The 20,193-nt window shown below is 50.9% G+C and overlaps 1 protein-coding gene across 1 annotated transcript in view; it reads left to right on the top strand.

The window, feature by feature from the left end:
• The window catches only part of NOS1 (nitric oxide synthase 1), a 191,160-nt gene extending 171,662 nt beyond the window's left edge, over positions 1-19,498 (top strand). The window contains exons 22-30 of the mRNA XM_018061221.1: positions 3,890-4,083; positions 6,078-6,247; positions 8,070-8,280; positions 9,145-9,232; positions 10,769-10,890; positions 12,151-12,299; positions 13,789-13,983; positions 15,731-15,849; positions 16,868-19,498. Of these exons, the coding sequence (XP_017916710.1) occupies positions 3,890-4,083; positions 6,078-6,247; positions 8,070-8,280; positions 9,145-9,232; positions 10,769-10,890; positions 12,151-12,299; positions 13,789-13,983; positions 15,731-15,849; positions 16,868-16,883 (1,264 nt within the window). The 3' untranslated portion in view covers positions 16,884-19,498. The remainder of the gene's footprint in view (positions 1-3,889; positions 4,084-6,077; positions 6,248-8,069; positions 8,281-9,144; positions 9,233-10,768; positions 10,891-12,150; positions 12,300-13,788; positions 13,984-15,730; positions 15,850-16,867) is intronic.

The following is a 20,193-nucleotide window of genomic DNA, read 5'->3' as shown; positions in this document are numbered from 1 at the left end:
TTGAGGGTGATCCTTGCAACTCTAAAGAGAAAAGCGCCTGACCGCAGTTACTGCCTGGCCAGGAAATAAACTTTTCTGTGTGAGGCAATTAGCAAACAATACAGAAAAGAGTATAATGGAGCACTAATGGGTGGGGTGTGGGCCCTGTAAGTCCTAGAAGTCAGGAGGAGGAGGGGAGACACACGGTCAGCTTTAGATAAGATAGAGAACAGACAGGGCCATGTAGGAGCAGAGATGCTGAAAGGGCCTGAGTGCTGGGGTATATCAGAGAAAGAGGGGACGTTGTAATGGAGAGTTCTGCTGGAAGCACTCTCAATTCCCAGCTCCTGTTGGATAAAATCACTTCTTTCCAGCCTTCCCCATCTCAACAGAGAACATCAACATACAGTGTAAGCCCCAAACTCAGGCTCCCTCTCTGCCTCCTCCGTCTCCCTCCTAATATCCATCCAACTCTCATCTGACACTGTGGGCTTGTCTTTCAAATACATTTCAGATCTACAGCCACCACCATAAGAAAGGCCACAATCATCTGTGGTCTGAGGGCCTCCCCAAACCACCTAACTTGTCTTCCTTGTTTTTTGCCTTTTCTCTCAAAGATTCATCTTCCAAATAGCAGCCAGACTAATCTTTTGTGAACGTAAATGGAAGCCCATCCTCCTGCAGCTTCACACCCTCCAGTGGCTTCCCGCTGATCTCAGGAAACCTCTCAACTCCTTGCCTGGACAGATTACAATGAGGCCCTCCGGATCTGGCCTCTTCCTAGCTCTCTGACCTCCTCCTGTGCCAGTCAGCCCTGTGTTGACCCCTCTTCCAAATCCTCCAGGCTTCTTTCCCATCCTCAGCCATGTCACGCTTTTTCCAACCTCAGGGCCTTTGCATATACTGCTTCCCCTCTCGGGAACACTCTTCCCCTTTCGGGAGCACTCTTCCCCTTTCTGGAACACTCTTCCCCCAAATCTTTGCACGTCCCCTCCTCCTCATTGTTTAGATCTCTGCTCCAACATCAAATCACCAAGCAAGGCCTCCCCAGCCATCCTAATCTGCTGGTCACTGAGCCCACTGCCCCCAACCTGACAGCACCCACCCATCCTTATCACTAGCCCCATCCATGATCTTTTTCAGGTGCTTCTTAATGAGAATAGGGCCCTGTGTTTTCTTTATCCATCACTGTCTCACCAGTGCCTAGAAAGTGTCAACAAATTCGTTGAAGCTATGAGCCTCATCACCTCAAACTGCTCACAAGAGACCATGCTTACTCTTTTCATTGACGAACAGACGAACATGAGCTGTTTCCTACCCCGTCCCCCTTTTAATGCTGGATGTTAGCAGACTGTTTTTTCCCCTGTGAACCTGTCATTGAACCATTGCTGATTGTATATGTACATGAGTGAGTGTGTGTGCGTGCGATATTGCTGTAGGTGGATGTAAATATATCACAAGCAAGCCATACTCAGGGGATAGGCATTTGAAGGGCTGTTGCCTTTCCAATGCTACCTTTTTTCTCCTTTCCAAATATTTATTTTTTTTTTAAGCTTGGGAAAGGACTTTTTTTTTTCTTTTCCGCCCATGCCACGTGGCATGTGGGATCTTCTTTCCCCAACTAGGGATTGAACTCATGCCCCCTGCAGTCGAAGTGTGGAATCTTAATCACTAGACCCCTAATACTTTCTGACAACCCATGTATATCCCAAGCTTTTTTTTTTTTTAAGGGAGAAGGTTAGAAAATCCTATACTTAGAAACCCCCAGAAGAACAGAGATATAAGACAGTAGGTCTCCAGGCTAGTGCTACCCCACTGGGGGATCAGCTCCCAGCAAAGCTTCAAGGACAGCCCACGGAGGGGTGCTCTGGCCATGTAGCCATTCAGGGCTGGGTTCTCCAGTCAGAGGCATACAGCGTCCGTGGTCCACCTCCCAGCAGAGCCTGCGCCCACCTTGTGGCCCACAGGCCAGCTCCATTCTTATCCCTGGCCCTTCTCTGCCTGACCACCCTCAGCTGCGTTCAAGAGGACTTAGGGGAAAAGGCTGTGAGCACGAGCCAGCTCAGCAAGTTTGGGGCCTCCACGTTTCTATTTTGTACCGGCCATAGGAACGGAGGCAAATATACTTCTGAAAAAAAAAAAAAAAAAGACTCGTGATGATCAGGGAGAAAGTGGGAATTGATTTGCGGGCCTTTCAAAGGCTTCCCATGGTTGGCACTGGAGGCTCCCAAATTCGCAACCCCACAGCGCCCCCTGCTGGCTGTCAGCCTCTGCTTGTTCCCTTCCTGGAGCTGGCAGGGGGTGACGATGTCTCTCTCTCGCTCTCCAGGAACCAACAGATTGGCATGAGCTCAGAGCAGAGTCATTCACGCAAGCCCATTTAATAGATAAGATCAGTGCCCCAGGGAGGGCAAAATCTGCCCAGGGAAGGAGAGTGGGAGCTCAGGCCCCCACCACCATCATTCACAAGCTCAGTCACAGAGTTCCCCACCCTACTAAGGACAGGGGTGTCATGTTTCAGGAAAATACACCCAAAAAAGCAGAGATGCCAGCACAACTATTTTTAATAATGGTGGCTATTTGCAGCACAAAAGAACTTTTGGTTGTGCCAAAAACTCCTTCAAATAGCGAGTCCCATTGGTCTATTCAAGTGCTGATTTACATACCACGGAGAATGTAGAAACTTCATGTTGAATATCAAGTGTCTCTATCAACTGAAAACCAATTGGCAAGGAAGAAAAAGCGGATCTGAAAATGCGAATGTAACTCCAAGAATACAAAAAGATTTGATTTACCCAAGTGTAGTCATCAATCCCAAAGTTTTCAGGCATAAAAATGCAGTGTATTGATACTAAAACTTTAAAGGAACCAGAATAATCCTATTCTAAGGATTCATTCATAGACCTTCTGCACTTGAAATCCAACTATCAAAGGAAAGGGCATGACTCGGCAGGCCTAAACAAGTTTCCCTCTGGGTTTTCTCCTTTGTTCTATAAACTTTATAGTATCAGTGGACTGGGGATAATAAGAACCTGAGCTTAAGGTCAAGCCCTTTTCCCTTTTCCAGGACAAGGTGAAGACCCCAGTTGTAAAAGGAGGTGGAGCTTGGGATTCCCAGGAGAGGTGGAATTTCACAGAACAGGGACGTCTCTGCCGTGGCTCCTGTGGGGTTTAGTGGTTCCTGGTAGAAATCTGGTATCAGAAATAGAACCTATTCGAGCAGCTGGTTAACCCTGAGGATCTGAGGTTCCTTCAATCGATAGATATTTCTTGAGTATCTACTATGTGTCATGCCCTGTCCTAAGTGCTAGAATAGAGCAGTGAAGAAAACAGACAAGTTCCTCACCCTCTAGAGTTTAGACAGATTCCTAGTCCCCTCTATTGTCCTCGGGGTGGGGATGAGGAAGGGGCAGGCAGATAGGATGGAATGAACTCTCCATTCTGTGGAGGTTGGTAAGCGCTATGGAGAAAAGGAGAGCAGGGACAGGAAGTCAGAAAAGCAAAGAGATCTGGGGCCTGAATCTCCGGGTGCTCCAATGTCCAGAGTTAGGGGAGATGAGAAGGAACCAACAAAGGGGACCGAGGAAGAGCAGCCAGGGAAGAGACCGGGAGAGCTTGGGGAGCTCAAGAGAAGGAGACTGAGCAGGAAAAAGTGAGAAGCCACATCCAGGACTGCTCTGATGACCACAGTGAGCGCTGGGAGCTGGCTGTTGGGTTTGCAAAGAGGATCTCATGGGTGACCTTGCTGAAACCCGCCCTGTGGAATTAGTGAGGGTGGAAGTCTGATTGGCCTGAGCCCCAAGGAGAATGGAAGGAGGGGAGGTGTAGCCACAAAGACAGACAAAGGGGCAAAGAAAAGGGGCACAAGCTGGTGGCCCTCACCCCGTTGTCCCCCCACCCTTCCCTCCAGTCGATCGACCATCTTCGTGCGTCTCCACACCAACGGGAATCAGGAGCTGCAGTACCAGCCCGGGGACCACCTGGGCGTCTTCCCCGGCAACCACGAGGACCTGGTGAATGCCCTGATCGAGCGGCTGGAGGATGCGCCCCCTGCCAACCAGTTGGTGAAGGTGGAGCTGCTGGAGGAGCGGAACACGGCTTTGGGTAACTACAGCCAAGCTAGTACCCAACCCAGGCACTCCCAAGGGCCCTCTCCTTCTCCGAGGAATCCCAGAGGCTGTCTGGGCCTTCCCTTCCCCTGTGGGTGTCCAGGGAAGAGGAAACCCATTCTTCTGCCCAGTTGCCAGTCCAGGCAGGAGAGTGGATCTCTGTCACCCCCAGCTTATGAGACCGAAGGCTTCCCTTCCTCATGACTGAACAGCCTTGACCCAACTAGCTGAGCAAGTGTCCATTTAAGCCAGGACACTGATGGTTCAGCCTTGAGGGAAAGAGTCTTACCTTCCTTCATCAGCTAGACACTGATGTTAGCAAAGGCTACTTGTCTGACTTCCTTCATCACCCCAGCCTCACTGCCCACTAAGGGAATAGCAGCTGAAGTCCACTCCTGCCTTCTCTTAGAATCTAAAAGCATCTAAATGAAGCTCGGTGGCCCATTGGGATTGAACCTGATTTCTGATATCATTAGATCAAGTCCCAGCCTGTTTGGGGGCCACCCTTGACATTCCTTGGAGAAGGCGATGGCACCCCACTCCAGTACTCTTGCCTGGCAAATCCTATAGACGGAGGAGCCTGGTGGGCTGCAGTCCATGGGGTCGCTACGAGTCAGACACGACTGAGTCGACTTCCTTTTCACTTTTCACTTTAATGCATTGGAGAAGGAAATGGCAACCCACTCCAGTGTTCTTGCCTGGAGAATCCCAGGGACGGGGGAGCCTGGTGGGCTGCCGTCTATGGGGTTGCACAGAGTCGGACACAACTGAAGCGACTTGGCAGCCGCAGCAGCAGCAGCAGCTTGACATTCCTATTAAAGAACTTTGCAAGGCAAATGGGTCTGCATGCTTGATCTCAGTAGCCATGAGTGAGCTCAGGACTTAAGGAACTGCAGTGACGGCCCGTGGTAGCCCATGATACAGGGACACATCTCTACAAGGGAGCCAGGACATAAAGTCAGCGCAGAATGTGAAAACAGCACGTAGTCGAAACCCTGCGTAGGAGAGATGCTCCTTCTCTTATGAAATCCAACCCAGCCAGTTCTTCTTCCTTATTGGAACAGTACTTTATATCTTGAGTTGAGCACCTGGTGCGGTAGAGGCTTGTGTTTAGGGCCTCTGTTGGACTAAAGTACACAGAGGCAGTAGTTCAAATGTGGTCTGGAGCAGTACTGCCTGACTTTATGGGTTTGAGCTGTGTTGCTGTTGAACTCAGTCGCTCGATCGTGTCTGACTCTCTGTGACCCTAGGGACTGTAGCCCACCAGCCTCCTCTGTCCATGGGATTCTCCAGGCAAGAATACTCTGGAACCGGTTGCCATTCCCTTCTCTAGGGGATCTTCCCAAACCAGAGATGGAACCCACATCTCCTGCATTTTCACTGGTGCCACCTGGTGACCTTGGGCAAATTCCTTAACCTCTCTGCGCTTCCATTTTCTCAACTGCAAAATGGAGATAATAATAGCACCCACCACCTAGGATTGTGGCAAGGATTAAAAGAGTTACTAATAGAAAGTGCTGAGGAAACGACATGGTACATAGAAAGGGCTAGGTAAGTGTTTGGCATTTTTGTCGTTTTAAATGCTAGAATCCCACTCAGAGGGCTGAAAGGCTGACACCATGAGAAGAGAGATGGAGGAAAAAATGGACTCATAGTTCGTGCTCAGTTGGTGGCTCATTGCTCAGAATATCAAGGGACGGTCTCATGCTATTTTAATATTTACTCTTAAATTCCGGCACTAGCTTGCTCAGCTGATTTTGGACATGCTCCTTGCGTACAGGAGGTGATCACAGGGTCCCCAGGAAACCTGGCTGCAGATGTGGGATGGAGGTGGCCAGCCAAGGGGTCAGTTGGCTATAGGGCAGTCGGTTCTTTGGGCCCCATCCTCTGCTCCAGGAGCAGGTCTGTCCTCCCTGACTTGGACCCAAACCCTCAGAGCCCGCACTGTCCCTCCCCCACCCATGTCTCACCTCTGTTGTACCTCTGCAGGGGTCATCAGTAACTGGACCGATGAGCATCGCCTGCCGCCCTGCACCATCTTCCAGGCCTTCAAGTACTACCTGGACATCACCACACCTCCGACGCCACTGCAGCTGCAGCAGTTTGCCTCCCTGGCCACCAGTGAGAAGGAGAGGCAGCGTTTGCTGGTCCTCAGCAAGGTGGGTCCCTGGCCTCATTCAATCTCACCACCTGCTCCTTGGAGAATTTTATGGTTCCCTCGTGGCTCAGCTGGTAAGGAGTCTGCCTGCAATGCAGGAGACCCAGGTTCGATTCCTGGGTTAGGAAGATCCCCTGGAGAAGGAAATGGCAACCCACTCCAGGATTCTTGCCTGGAAAATCCCATGGACAGAGGAGACTGGCAGGCCACAGTTCATGGGGCCGCAAAGGGTCGGACATGACTAAGCAACTTCACTTCTTCTCTGTATGGTTATTGCAGCGCTGTTTCAGCAGATGGCAGCCTTGAGTGAGGGCTGCCACGGTCTAGTTTGCAGGTCACCATATGAGCTAATCCATTTTGGCTGCTGCTGCTAAGTCACTTCAGTCGTGTCCGACTCTGTGTGACCCCATAGACGGCAGCCCACCAGGCTCCCCCGTCCCTGGGATTCTCCAGGCAAGGCTAGACCTGGCCATCTCCCCTCCTTCTAACAAAGGTACAGAACAAAAGAGCGACCCCACTGAATCTCCAGGTTCTCTGACGGCAGTAGAAATTGCTAACGCTTTTTTCTCCTTCCTTTGGAACCCTTATTGTTCAGTCTTCAGTTCAGTTGCTCAGTCGTGTCCGACTCTTTGTGACCCCATGAATCGCAGCACGCCAGGCCTCCCTGTCCATCACCAACTCCCGGAGTTCACTCAGACTCACATCCATTGAGTCAGTGATGCCATCCAGCCATCTCATCCTCTGTCGTCCCCTTCTCCTGCCCCCAGTCCCTCCCAGCATCAGAGTCTTTTCCAATGAGTCAACTCTTCGCATGAGGTGGCCAAAGTACTAGAGCTTCAGCTTTAGCATCATTCCTTCCAAAAAAATCCCAGGGTTGATCTCCTTCAGAGTGGACTGGTTGGATCTCCTTGCAGTCCAAGGGACTCTCAAGAGTCTTCTCCAACACCACAGTTCAAAACCATCAATTCTTCGATGCTTCACAGTCCAACTCTCACATCCATACATGACTACTGGAAAAACCATAGCCTTGACTAGATGGACCTTAGTCGGCAAAATAATGTCTCTGCTTTTGAATATGCTATCTAGGTTGGTCATAACTTTTCTTCCAAGGAGTAAGCGTCTTTTAATTTTATGGCTGCAGTCACCATCTGCAGTGATTTTGAGTGACCCCACTGAATCTCGAAGTTCTCTGACGGCAGTAGAAATTGCTAACGCTTTTTTCTCCTTCCTTTGGAACCCTTTTTGTTCAGTTGTTTAGTCGTGTTCAACTCTTTGTGACCCCAACCCCACAGACTGCAGCACGCCAAGCTTCCCTGTCCTTCACTATTTCCCAGAGCTTGCTCAAACTCATATCCATTGAGTCAATGATGCCACCCAACCATCTCGTCCTCTGCCGTCCCTTTCCCCTCCCGCCCTCAATCTTTCCCAGCATCAGGGTCTTTTCCAATGAGTCAGTTCTTCACATCAGATGATAGTATTGTTCGTTTGATTCTCTACCTCCAGCCATTAAAACATATAAAAACAACTCCTAGTTCACAGACCATATGAGCAGGTGGTTTGTGGGATAAATTTGCCACCACCTCATAGCTGTGTGATCTCTATATCCCTCAGTTTCCGCATCAATAAAATAGGGGTGACAACCAGGCTTATTTCATAATATCCTTGCAACAGTGAAAATTTGGCACAGGATAATTCCTATGTAAGACTTAACTATGACTACTTTTTAATTTCCCTTCTCCCTGAACCTCCGCGAGTGAGCCTGCCTTGAAAGTTCACTCCAGGGTCTGGCTGCAAGTTCCCTTCTGTCCCTGTCCACGGTTCAGGGTCTGCAGGAGTACGAGGAGTGGAAATGGGGCAAGAACCCCACCATCGTGGAGGTGCTGGAGGAGTTCCCGTCCATCCAGATGCCCTCCACCCTGCTCCTGACCCAGCTGTCCCTGCTGCAGCCTCGCTACTATTCCATCAGCTCCTCCCCGGACATGTACCCCGACGAGGTGCACCTCACTGTGGCCATCGTCTCCTACCGCACCCGAGGTAGGCAGAGGCTCTGGGAGAGCCCCCGGCTCTGCATTTCCCACCCTGCTTCCAGGGGCCCCTGAACAGCTGCCTAAACCTCTGCCAAGACCCAAACCCCGGGGAGGAGACCCACCCCTCTCCAAGGTCAGGAAAACTGTGAGAAGAAGCAGTGCAGCAAAGTGCCCCTTAGGCAGAGCCAGCTCTGTGCAGAATTAGGAGAGAAATGAGCTGTGCATTTGGAAGCCTCTGCTCCCAAAGCCCGAGACCCCCTTCTACTCCTTTCCTCCCTTTGTACCCGCAAGGCAGCAGCTAGAACAAACCGCCACCCTCTCTTCCCTCAGAGTGGGGAGCTCTGTGCTCTATGACACCCAGCTGGTTGTAGGGCAGCCAGATACCCTGACCTCTGTGCCTGTGTTTTCCATCCTTGGTAAAGAGGTGAAAACGCATGGTGCCTGGGAATTCCCTGGCGGTCCAGTGGTTGGGACTGTGGGCTTTCACTGCTGGGGCCTGGGTTCAATCCCTGGTCAGGGAACTGAGCTCCTATAAGCCACAAGGCACAGCCAAAGGAAAAAAAGCATGTGGTACCCAAGATAGTGCTGAGACCAGGGTCCTGGCAGGCCACAGAAGCACTTGGACCAAGGCCCTTGCAGTGGACAGGATTGGAATCCAGCCCGCCCACACCCAGTCGTTTCACAGCCATGGGCCCACCCCAGCTTTACCATTTCCTCTTCACCATCAGAGCAAGGGATCCAGACAGGGAGCCCTAAGGCAGAAGCTTGGCATCGGGGCTGTGAGCCTTCTGTGCTGGAGGACTGGGGAGGCCAGGGGTGGGGCAGCATGAGGGACAGTAGATGAGCCAGAGCACCTCGGTTATCCTGGTAGATGGAGAAGGACCAATTCACCACGGCGTGTGCTCCTCCTGGCTCAACCGGATCCAGGCTGACGAAGTGGTGCCCTGTTTCGTGAGAGGGTGAGTAGCAAATGAAGAGAGGGAAGCAGCCATCCCAAATCTGCATCCTGAGGTCCTGAGATGGGGTGGGTGGGGCCAGTGGACCAGCCGGAAGGGTTCTAGAGAGGTGGCCAAGTCAGGCAGGGCTGAGATCAACATTCAGCATCACTCCCAGCTGTTAGGCAACAGGCTCATGGGGGCAGAGCAACCTAGTAGGAACTAAGCAAGTCTTCCAGTCAAATTCAGATCAGTGCAACAGATATTTATCAAGTGCGTGTCCTGTGCTAGCTGGGGCCGCCGCAGCCAACCAGGCAGTTTCAGGCAGTTTCAGCCTTAATGGACTTTTCAAGCCAATGAAATTCCTATCTGAAGCCTGCTGGCCACCCCATGTTTTCCCAGTTTCTTAGAGACCAGGAAGATTTAACGACCCTCCCTGTCAACCACCTTCCCCTTCCAAACTCACTTTTAAAGGATATTTCTGCCCTCAGGTAACAGTACTGTATTGTACACTTAAAAACATGTTACAAGGATCAGTTTCATGTTAAGTGTTCCTACCATAATCAGTCAATCAAATAAGAAAAATATAGCCTTAAAAACATAAAAATTAAAAAATCATTGATACGCTTCAGCTTAGGCCCTCTGCACTTACCTGCTTTGTCAGCTGATACCGTCCCTACCTAAACTGTGGACTTGGACAGTCATTTTTGTCAGCTGTGAAGGGTAGAATGGTCATGGTAATCCACATACCACCAGCACCAGAATCCCCTGGGGTGCTTCAAAAATGCTGAGTCCTGAGCCTAGACTTACTGCATTGCCAGCCATCTACACCCTCTTTGAACATCCCCATGTGATTCTTTTGTACACTGACATTTGCAGCTCCCAGATTTGGAAAATCTCATAGACGGTTAATTCAGTGGTTCTCAGCCAAGGGTGATTTTGCCCCCCAGAGGCCCTTGGCAAAGTCTGGAGATATTTTTGGCTATCACAGCTGGAGGGTTCTCCTGGCTTCTAATAGACAGAGGCCTGGGCACTAGTCTGTATCCTACAGTACACAGGACAGCCCCCACCTCTTGGTCGTGGGACTGTATACAGAGAACTATGCAGCCCCCAATGTCAGGAGGTCTGAGGTAGGGAAGCCCTGCATTTGATCCATCCCACTCCCTTTGTGGCTTAGCTCAGATAATGAGGATAATTAGAAAGTAGAGTGATAGGCAAACCCTGAGGATCTCCTGTTTGGGGAAATTCCCCAAATTTATGGGACCTCCCAACCATGAGAAGGGCCACCTGACCACAGCTGAAGAGCTTTAAGTCCCATTGTATTTTTACCCAGGATGGCCATCTGGTTTACCTAAGATCCAACAGGGTTTTGCTTTTCTGTTTTTTTGTTTTTTTTTTTTTTAATTTTTTTATTGGAGGATAATTTTTTCACAGTGCTGTTGCTGAGCTCAAATCTGATCAAGAACTGTTGGATCTCCGTTGCTGTATACAGCAGAGATCCAACAGTTCTTGATCAGATTTGAACTCAGCCAGCCTCCTGACTCTCCCTTCCTTGTCCAGAGCGCCCAGCTTCCACCTGCCCCAAAATCCCCAAGTGCCCTGTATCCTGGTTGGCCCAGGCACTGGCATCGCCCCCTTCCGGAGCTTCTGGCAGCAGCGGCAATTTGATATCCAACACAAAGGTGGGTTGTGGTCCAGCGAGCACATGATTTCCTCCCCCTGGATCCTGGGAGGGCCGCCTGTATCCCAGCAGCCAGGAGGCATGACGCTGTTCTGTCTCCTTTCCATCACTGCCGGAGGAGGGACGGGGAATACTGTAGCAGCCAGACCCACAGGTGAAGTTTATGGTGCAATTCAAAGGACCCATCCAAACAAGTCATCCACACAACTTGTTGCAAGGCCTGAAAGCCCATCCCCAGAAGACATTTCTTGGACTGTTAAGATAGGACCCCCATCTTAAAATCTAAGCAGTCCTAGAAGGGGTGTGCATTAAGCCTTATCCAATGGATATGTGTTTCTGGGATAGTCGCAAAGGCGGTTGCTCTGCGAGAAACACAACAGATCAGCTTTGGGAGGAGAGAGGGAAAAAAACCCACAGTCTGACATGCATTAAAGAGAGATTTACTGAGCATCTCATGGATGCCAAACACTATTGGAGGTGCTAGAGGTGTAGCAATGAACAAGACAGAAACAACTGGAAACACACACACACACACACACACACACTTGCCCAGTGGAATTGTCATTCTAGTGGAATAGCAAACATACATTCACAAAGTACAGTTGACCCTTGACAGACACGGGAATTGCGTGGGTCAACTTTCATGAAAATTTTTTCGTTAAATCCATATATACCATCCGAGGCCAGCTGAGAGCCCGTGGATGTGGAACCACAGACACAGAGGACCAGCGGGTTCAGGGGACCGACTGTAGCACTTGAGCATCAGGGGATTTTGGTATTGGGGTGGATCCTGGAAGTGACCCCCTGGGATACCAAGGGGCTTCACTATGTACTGGGCAGGGGTCTAATGTACATTTACTTCTTAAAATAGCCCTATGAGGTTAGATGCTGTTATTACTTCCATTTTTCACATGGCGACACGGAGACATAGAAAGTTCATCGCTCAGCATCACACAGAGCTGGGATTTGAACCCAGGCAGTCTAGCTTCCAAGTCTGGGGGTTTGGTGCTACCAGTGTGGGGGAGGGGCAGAGGAACGACTGAGACCCAGAGAAAAGAGGTCTGCTGAAGTCTGAACACACTTTACCTACTTCCGTCAGTGTGTGCATGTGTGTGTACACGTGTGCATGTGTGTGAGAGAGAGAACATGTACCCCTGCCCCAGCGTCCGCATGCCTCTGCCGCGCGTGCCAAGGTTCCCAGCGCCCCGACACCCCTACATCCGGCATCAGAGCTGGCGGTGACAGGTTTCCCTGCCCCCAGGAATGAGCCCCTGCCCCATGATCCTGGTCTTCGGGTGCCGGCAGTCCAAGATAGACCACATCTACAGGGAGGAGGCCTTGCAGGCCAAGAGCAAGGGGGTCTTCAGAGAACTGTACACAGCCTACTCCCGGGAGCCAGACAAACCAAAGGTAAGCCCCAGCCCGTCACGCGCATGTGCCTGTCCACACACACACACCCTGCTCCCAAAACACCCTCACCCCTTCTGAATTCTCCTTGACATTGCTCTGAACTTCAGGAAGCATGGAGCATAAACATGCAACCTAAAATATTTCACAGCCCATACTCTACCATGCCACTTACATGAAATATCCAGAACAGCCAGATCCATAGAGACAGAGGCTGATTTGTGGTCACCAGGGGCTGTGGGAAGTGGGGAATGGGGAGTGGCACTTAATGGGTACAGGGCATCCTTGTGGGGCAGAGGAGCTTGTGGAGCTAAATAGGGGGATGGTTGTTCAACACCATGAATGTGCTCCATCCCACTGCGTCGGGCTGCACACTTTAAAACGCACCTGCATTTTACATTATGTTTATTTTAATCACAATAAAAATATTTATAAAATGAATTAAAAGAGACTTCCCTGGCGGTCCAGTGGTTAAGACTCCATGCTTCCAATGCAGGGGACACGGGTTCAATCCCTGGTCAGGGAACTAAGATCTCACATGCCTCAGGGCCAAAAAATAAACTTTTAAAATAATTAATTAAATATGAATTTTTAAAAATTAAACAGCACCTCCCCACCCCAATAAAAAATTAAACAGCCCATAAGAGGCACTCCAAGTCAGAGTAGACACGGGCTACAAGACAGGGGCACATCCCTGCTGGATCTTGGGGAACTTCAACTGGACCCCCAGGGGCATCCCAGGAAAGGACCCAGGACAGCCAGGGAAGGGGTACCCAGAGGGCCCGGGCAGCAACTACTAGACACCTGGCATGAGAGTTCATCAGTGTCTCAGCACCTGGCACGGTCGTGCCTGAAAGTAGCAGCTGAACACCAGGCTCGCCTGGGGGAATCTTCCTGAGCAACCCAGACAAATTCCCTAGAGGCTGCACTGGACACCCCTTGTGCCCACCCGATATTTCCTTAGCCCACCGTTTATTGCAGCAGCTCCTACAGCAGCTGACTTTGCGCAGGTGTCACCTGCGAGCCCCTCCCCCATCTCCTGCTGTCTGTCTGGGGCTTCTCCTGCACCCGGGCCTAGGATGCCTGCGGTACCAGCCCCACACCTAGAGGTGCACGGGTGTAAACGCCCCCGGCGTGACCGCTGGCCACGGGAGAGAGGAGCTGGTAGAGAACACCCCGCCCTTACGCCTCTGGCAGACGGCTCTGGAGCATGGGCCAGGCTCTGGAGCATGGGCCAGCATGGCTCCCTCGAGGGTCCTCAGCAGAGGCGAGCTGCAGAGCAGGGGCACGGCTCATCACTCTCTCAGATGGACAGTCCCTCTTCCCCTGCCTCATTCTTCCCAGTCTCCTGCATCGCTGCACAAAACACAGACCTGCCCCCAAGGCCCTGGGTCAGGCTCTGTTCCCAGGGTGGTGGGGGGAGCGGGGGGAGCTACACAGCCTGGCTCCTCCTCACCAGTCCTCCCGCTCCCCACCTCCCACACCCCCACAGAAGTACGTGCAAGACATCCTACAAGAGCAGCTGGCAGAACCCGTGTATCGAGCCCTGAAGGAGCAAGGGGGCCACATCTACGTGTGTGGGGATGTCACCATGGCGGCCGATGTCCTCAAAGCCATCCAGCGCATCATGACCCAGAAGGGCAAGCTCTCGGTGGAGGACGCTGGCGTGTTCATCAGCAGGCTGAGGGTGAGTGATGGGCTGGCTCCTGGGAGCCCTTTTCTGGCATCCTGTCTCCTCTTCCTCATCTTACCTGTCTCCGTGACTCAGAGGACCCATGATGACATCCCTGCTCCCATCTTCCCATTTATGACTGGGGGTAGAGGATGCAGGTGATCCCAAACCACAGTAGAGAGAGAAGGAAAGATAGCTGGGCATGCAGTGCGTGTATTAAATAGAATGGGGAGCTGTGATGTATGAAAATGACAAAGCGGGTGGGCCACTGGTAGTTAGACAGAAACGATCCTAACCCAACCATTCCTGTGCCCAGAACCAAGCTGCAGTCCTGCAGGTTGGCCACTGCACAAAAGGGTTTGTCCAAAGGGGGCAAGTAGGGGATGAAAGTCACCACCAGGCTTGGCCTCCCAAGCAGCACGCCTTGGCATGGAACTGTGTTCCTCCCAGAAGGAGGGGTGTCTTTTCCTAATTTGCAAAAAGGCTCGTAGCAGCCCAGGAAGCAAAGTCCCAACTCTGTGGTCAACTGCCCCAAATAGAATAAGTCCCAGACCTCCAAATGTGACCCCATTCTTCTCCCTGCTTCCCTAAATAAGCAGCAATCACACATTTTTGCAGAAGAAGCCCTTGCTCTAATTTTGATACTAAACCCCTACTAGCTTAAAACAGTAACAACAGCTTTCCAGTAGAAATGCCAGAGCACCCTGGAGAACTGCAGAGTGCCCGGCCACTCTGTCTCTTTGCTGTAAGTCCTTGGGACACATTTTCATAGATTCTGCAGAAGAAGGTCGAAAAACCACCCCAACTTAAAATGAATCCACTCTACAGATGGGCAAGTTTCTTCAAGACCTTTGGGACTATGGATGCCAGAAACTCTGCTCAATGTGTATTCCCCAAACACCGCCTTTCCTCAGCGAGGGGTGGGGGGGCACCTTAGCCCCTTGTTTAATTCTCAGCGACACCGCCCTATAGGATCTCCTTAATGCCCATCCCTCAGTTCTGCCAAAGGCGCTCCAGTGGCTCCAGAAACCCTTGGATGCCCCAAGTTCATCCTCACTCATGGTGTTTCTCGACTTTTCTTTTTGTTTGTTTCTGGGCAAAGCTGAGCTAAGATACTCGTCATCAGATAAACTATGTCCGGAGAAGTCTCCACTTTGGCAACTGTGGTGTTCCCTGAGTGCTAAGTGGGCACTTTGGCCTTTCTTCCATCTCTGCTGGTCTCTACGGACGGTGATGTTTCACACTAAACCCAGCCAAGCCCCGGATCTGAACTGGCAGGAACAAGGAAGAGGGAGGAAATGGGGAAATGAGCTGAAGTTTCCCCTGGACCCCCTCAGCTCTTCTGTCCTTAGCACTCACAAAGCAGCGGCACTCTCTCTGGGTGGGAACAAAAGTGTTTGCTGCCAGCTGGGCTTAGAGAGACCCCATGCCTTACAGGGCAGAGGCTCTTGCTAAAACACAGTCTTGGAGACTAGAGGGGTCTTCAGGGTGCCCTGAGTTACATCTCATTTCTTCTCTCTTTCTTTTTTTTTGGCATGCCGCAGGGCTTGCGAAACCTTAGTTCTCTGACCAGGGATGAACCCAGGCCCCTCCACGGAAACACAGTCCTAACCGCTGAACCGCCAGGGAACTCCCTGTGCCCGGTATCTTCAGGAACCATCTTCTCCACGGATGTTCCCTTCCAGGATGTCCGTGTGTCCACCCTTCTCCATGGCCTCGGCTGGCATTTGGAATCTGATCCCTGCTTGTTTCTGTTGCCTAGGATGACAACCGCTACCATGAGGACATTTTCGGGGTCACCCTGCGCACATATGAAGTGACCAACCGCCTTAGATCTGAATCCATTGCCTTCATTGAGGAGAGCAAAAAAGACACCGATGAGTAAGCTGGCTCCTTCCCAGGGGTGAGGGGCGGGCAGAGCCCTGACAGACGGAGATGTCTGACTCCATGGCTTTCCCACGCTGGGGCCCCAGACCAGCAGCATCAGCATCTCCTGGGAATGTGTTACAAATCCAAATTCCCAGGCTGCCCCAGCCCGGCTGAATCTGAATCTCTGGGGTCAGGGCACTGAGCAGTTGGTGTTTTTACGACCCCTGCAGGGCATTCTGAGTTCCCCTCAAGTGTGGGAACCCTGGCTATGGATGTCAACTTCCACCGGGGCAGCCCCAAGTTGAATGATGGCTCTCGCCACTGCGAAATTTGTGTTCCTGTTCACTTCTCCTAGGGTTTATACTACCTCCCTCGCCCCTCGAATGCTGCTATTCTCATGGATGCAAATTCCAATCGCTATTATTTTGACGATTCCATTTGTCCTCTAGAAATTGCTGGAAATGGTCTGAGGTATACCACACAACTGGGGTTGAGCGTAACTCTTTAAACCTTACATTAATGCCATGACACGTCACCCTTGATTGTAAGCTCACTCCCTGCATTGTCTGCCTCAAACCCACCACCAAGTGCCCTTTAAATTAGGTGGGAATTCAGCTGCCTTGTTTTCAGTAGGCGTGCCCTTTAAATTAGGTGGGAATTCAGTGGCCTTGTTTTCAGTAGGCTAGGGCGCACACACTTCATTTCCTAAGCTGTCCCCCTTATGACAACACGGCAGTCTTGAAAACAAACTTTGGTGTCTAGCAAGCTGACGTTATTGCCTTGAAGATCACAGCTCATCCTGGCTTGTTGTGTGGCTGAGCCAGGCTCGTTCATCTGTTTGTTGATTCATTCTTCATTCACTCAAGATGAGTCCCACCTGGGTGCCAGGGCCTGTCCCCGTCACTGGGGCTGCCGAGGAAGTGAAAGAGACCAAGTCCAGAGCTCAGGACCTTTTCCCTGAGTCTCTTTAAGGAAGCAGAGCAGCCTTGCTCCTCAGGCACTAACTCCCTCCCCGCTTCTCCCCCTACAGGGTTTTCAGCTCCTAACTGGACCCTCTTGCCCAGACGGATGGCAGGGTGGCCGCCCCATTGCGCTCGGCCGGGGTGGCTGCTTTTGTAAGCACGGACACTGCTGAACCTTCCCTTCGGGCACCCCCACGTGGCCCCCGCTCTGCCTCTCGTCCTGTCGCCGTGTCCTGGTCCTCCTCTCCCGGGTTCTCACCTCTCAGTGGTTTCCCGGCCCTCTTGGGTTTTCTCCTTGAGTTTTCGTGCTGCAGTGCAACGCCTTTATAGTCCGCAGTGGCTCTTACAAAACCGTCTCCCTCTCCCTCTCTTTCCAACAAGGGCAAATCACCGGTGCATGAAACGACTGGAGCATGGCCAGGGCTCGCGCTAGGGTGTTTTTTGGGGTTTGCCCTGGAGAGGCTGCAGGGACCAGACATAAGAGTGTTTTGAGCTAGTCCCTCAGCCATTCGAATCCCACCCGATCCTTTTTCATGATGACGTTATGGTCGTGTGTGTGTGTGTGTGTGCACGCGTGCGCGTGTGTGATGGGCCTGGGTCTCCCTCTGTCCTCTTGCCTGTGGAAGCATGTTGCCTCCAGACCCTCGGTGCCAAGAAATATGCCCCAACGCATATTGGAGCCTCACACATCCATAATTAAGGGTCTGTGCCAGTATACCTGAAACACATGGACGCATCCTAATTGTCCTGGTTATAAAGGGTCAGGGCATGGACGTGGGGTTTGATGACCAAGGGGGAAATCCCTAGTGAAAGGGGGCATTAGATGCATTTAGGTAGTGGCACCAGTTAGCAGAGATCTTACTGGGAGATTAACCCGTCTGATGGATTGGGCAAACCCACTTCCCAGCCCCACCCACCCCAGCCAGGATCACTTAATTGGCCCTCTCAGGCACTCTCACTCAAGACCCAAAGTAACATCATCCAAGGGAATGAGCTGGAAATAAGGGTCTTCCTGTCTTTGCCACTGGGTAACTTTGGAAACATTACTTGTTGCTTAATTTCCCCTAATCGTAATGTTATGAAGCTAAAAAGTGTGAATGGATCAAACTTTAAAGTTGTGAAAACTGGAAATAATATCAAGGAAGAGTATCACTTATATATATATATTTTTTAATTCTCCCACGTGGGGCTTGCTGTTTCACCCCTGGGGATAAAGTAATGGAAGCCAGTGAAGGCAGATAGGTTGGAGAGGGAATCTGTCATGAGGCATCTCACAGCTTCCTCTAGAGCCAGGGTGGGGAGGATCTGCCTTCATGCTTTTGGTCTTCTGAGATTCCCCCCATTTTTTAACCTGATAAGATCATCTTAACAAATTATTCTCAACTCAGATAAAAAAAACACAGGCAGCAAAGTCATTGGCAAGCATCAAGGTGGGTACTGTTTCTCCCAGGCAGACAACCTGCTGAATTCACCTTCTCCGAGGAAATGAGATGGAAAGGTCCCTTTCTACACTTACACGCTAAAAGTCAATGGTAAGCAGTGCCCAGAGACAGCTGATGCTCCCAAGAACCTCTTCTCCAAGGTTGAAAGACAAGCAGTCAGCCAGTTTGGAACTTCCGGCTTATTTCATTTTGTCTTGTCCTACAGAAAGCTAGCCCTTTTCTTTCTATACAGTACACAAGCATTTCTTTCTTTATTTCTCTGCCAAAGGGAGAGAGCCCTGGCCCTCTCTGGAAGGGCCTTAGATTTGGGATGCCAGAGGTGTCCCCAGGAGGTGCCCTTAAAGACAAAGGGTAAACTCTGTCTCCCTTTTTCCACCCTTCCCGGCAGCCCCCACTGGTGTCATATCCCTGGCGCTCAGAGTTCGACTTCATGCCAGTTCTGATTACCCTGCCTGCCTTTAATCCTATTTTCTCCTGCTCAGGCTTCCATGGTACAGAGACCAAGCGCTCAGCATGCTCGGCTGACCCTCTCTGACCTGGAGGGAAGCCCATTTTAAACCCTTTCTTTCCTGCAAACACGATCCTGGCTAGTAGCTCTCCTCCCAGCAGCTTTCTTTCCAACCATTTGAGCCCTTTGGAGATAGCTCCTAAGATGTCACTAGCTTCTGGGGGACTGAACTGCTGTGTTTGACCCCCATCACAGAGAAATGAACCAGTGCTCTCCTTTCCAAATCAAGTTTTATGCACAAATGCTTTTCCATCACCAGATAAATACTTAAGAGCACTTATTCCATGCCAGGCACCTTCCTCATATAGCCCTGCTCATCTAGTAGCAGGCAGGGTGAGGGAAATAGCATCTTGTTTTATCAGGTAGCCTAAAGAAATAATCGTATCACCAAGATTTATCTTTCTTCCCAAGAATGATTGTTTGGTTTGGTTTTTAAGTAAGTACCTTTCAACCCTCAACTCAAGCTGATTCATAACTGCTGGCTAGAGGACAGGAGATTAATCTGGTGTGTGTGTCTCATTTGACAGAATCTCTGATACCCAAAGCCTCGCTGTAATGAGCCCATCAAGAGGCAGGAGTGGAAGCCTGATTTCAGGCTCAGCTCGGATCCACAATAGCTAAACACTGCCCTCTTGTGGTCTGTGTAGTTCAGTCCCAGTAGCCTGCAAATTTCGGTGTGAACAATTAGTGAGCAAAATGGGGTTAGCTGGGCATCTGATTCGGTGGTGGGGGGGCATCTGATTCGGTGAGGGGGGAGGGTGGGGGTGCCACCCTAGTTGCAGGTCTCCTATTTACCCCTCCCTCTCGAGCTGGCCAGAAGTAACTCCAGCTCAATTTAACAACAGTGAGTTTGGCCTGGAGGGACACGAAACCCCCTGCCACAGGAAAGTGGGACAGCCATGCTCTCTGGCTGTCATTGTGAATCCTATTCCTATGGTTGTGCTGCAAAAGAAGCGGAAGTCATTAACCTCCCAAAGAGGATACAGGCTTTCCCTTGGCTTCTATGGAGTGAGACAGTCAGGTGTCTTTGCTTTGGGGGCAATGCTTCAGACCCACCAAAGTGGAGTTTTAAAAGCAGCCTTGAATCCAAACAGTAACTCTGCTGTCATTTCTGCAGACAGCCCTGAGCTGGTGACCTAATCTTTCTGAGTAAACATAGCCCCCTTTATCACAAAGTGGACTAGATGAGATACTGTCCAGAAAATGCCCCAGTTGCCATACCTGGCCCATGATGAGCAATAGAATCTTGTTTCACTTAATCAGTGTCATGTCTTACCTCTCTGGTATCTGGAAGGCACAGTCAAGTGTACAGAGCAAAACACAGTTCCTCTCTTACAGAAGGTTAGGATCTGTGATGCAGAGACACAGGTCTTAGAATCAATGTTCAGGCCTGCGGTTTGAGTGATCGCCAGGATTCCCCCGGCAGGTTTGGGGAAACGAGATT

The sequence above is a fragment of the Capra hircus genome, chromosome 17, assembly GCF_001704415.2.
Source record: "Capra hircus breed San Clemente chromosome 17, ASM170441v1, whole genome shotgun sequence".
Classification (NCBI taxonomy): Eukaryota; Metazoa; Chordata; class Mammalia; order Artiodactyla; family Bovidae; genus Capra; species Capra hircus.
Note: the sequence above shows the minus strand (reverse complement) of the source record. Positions and strands in the feature narration are given on the sequence as shown.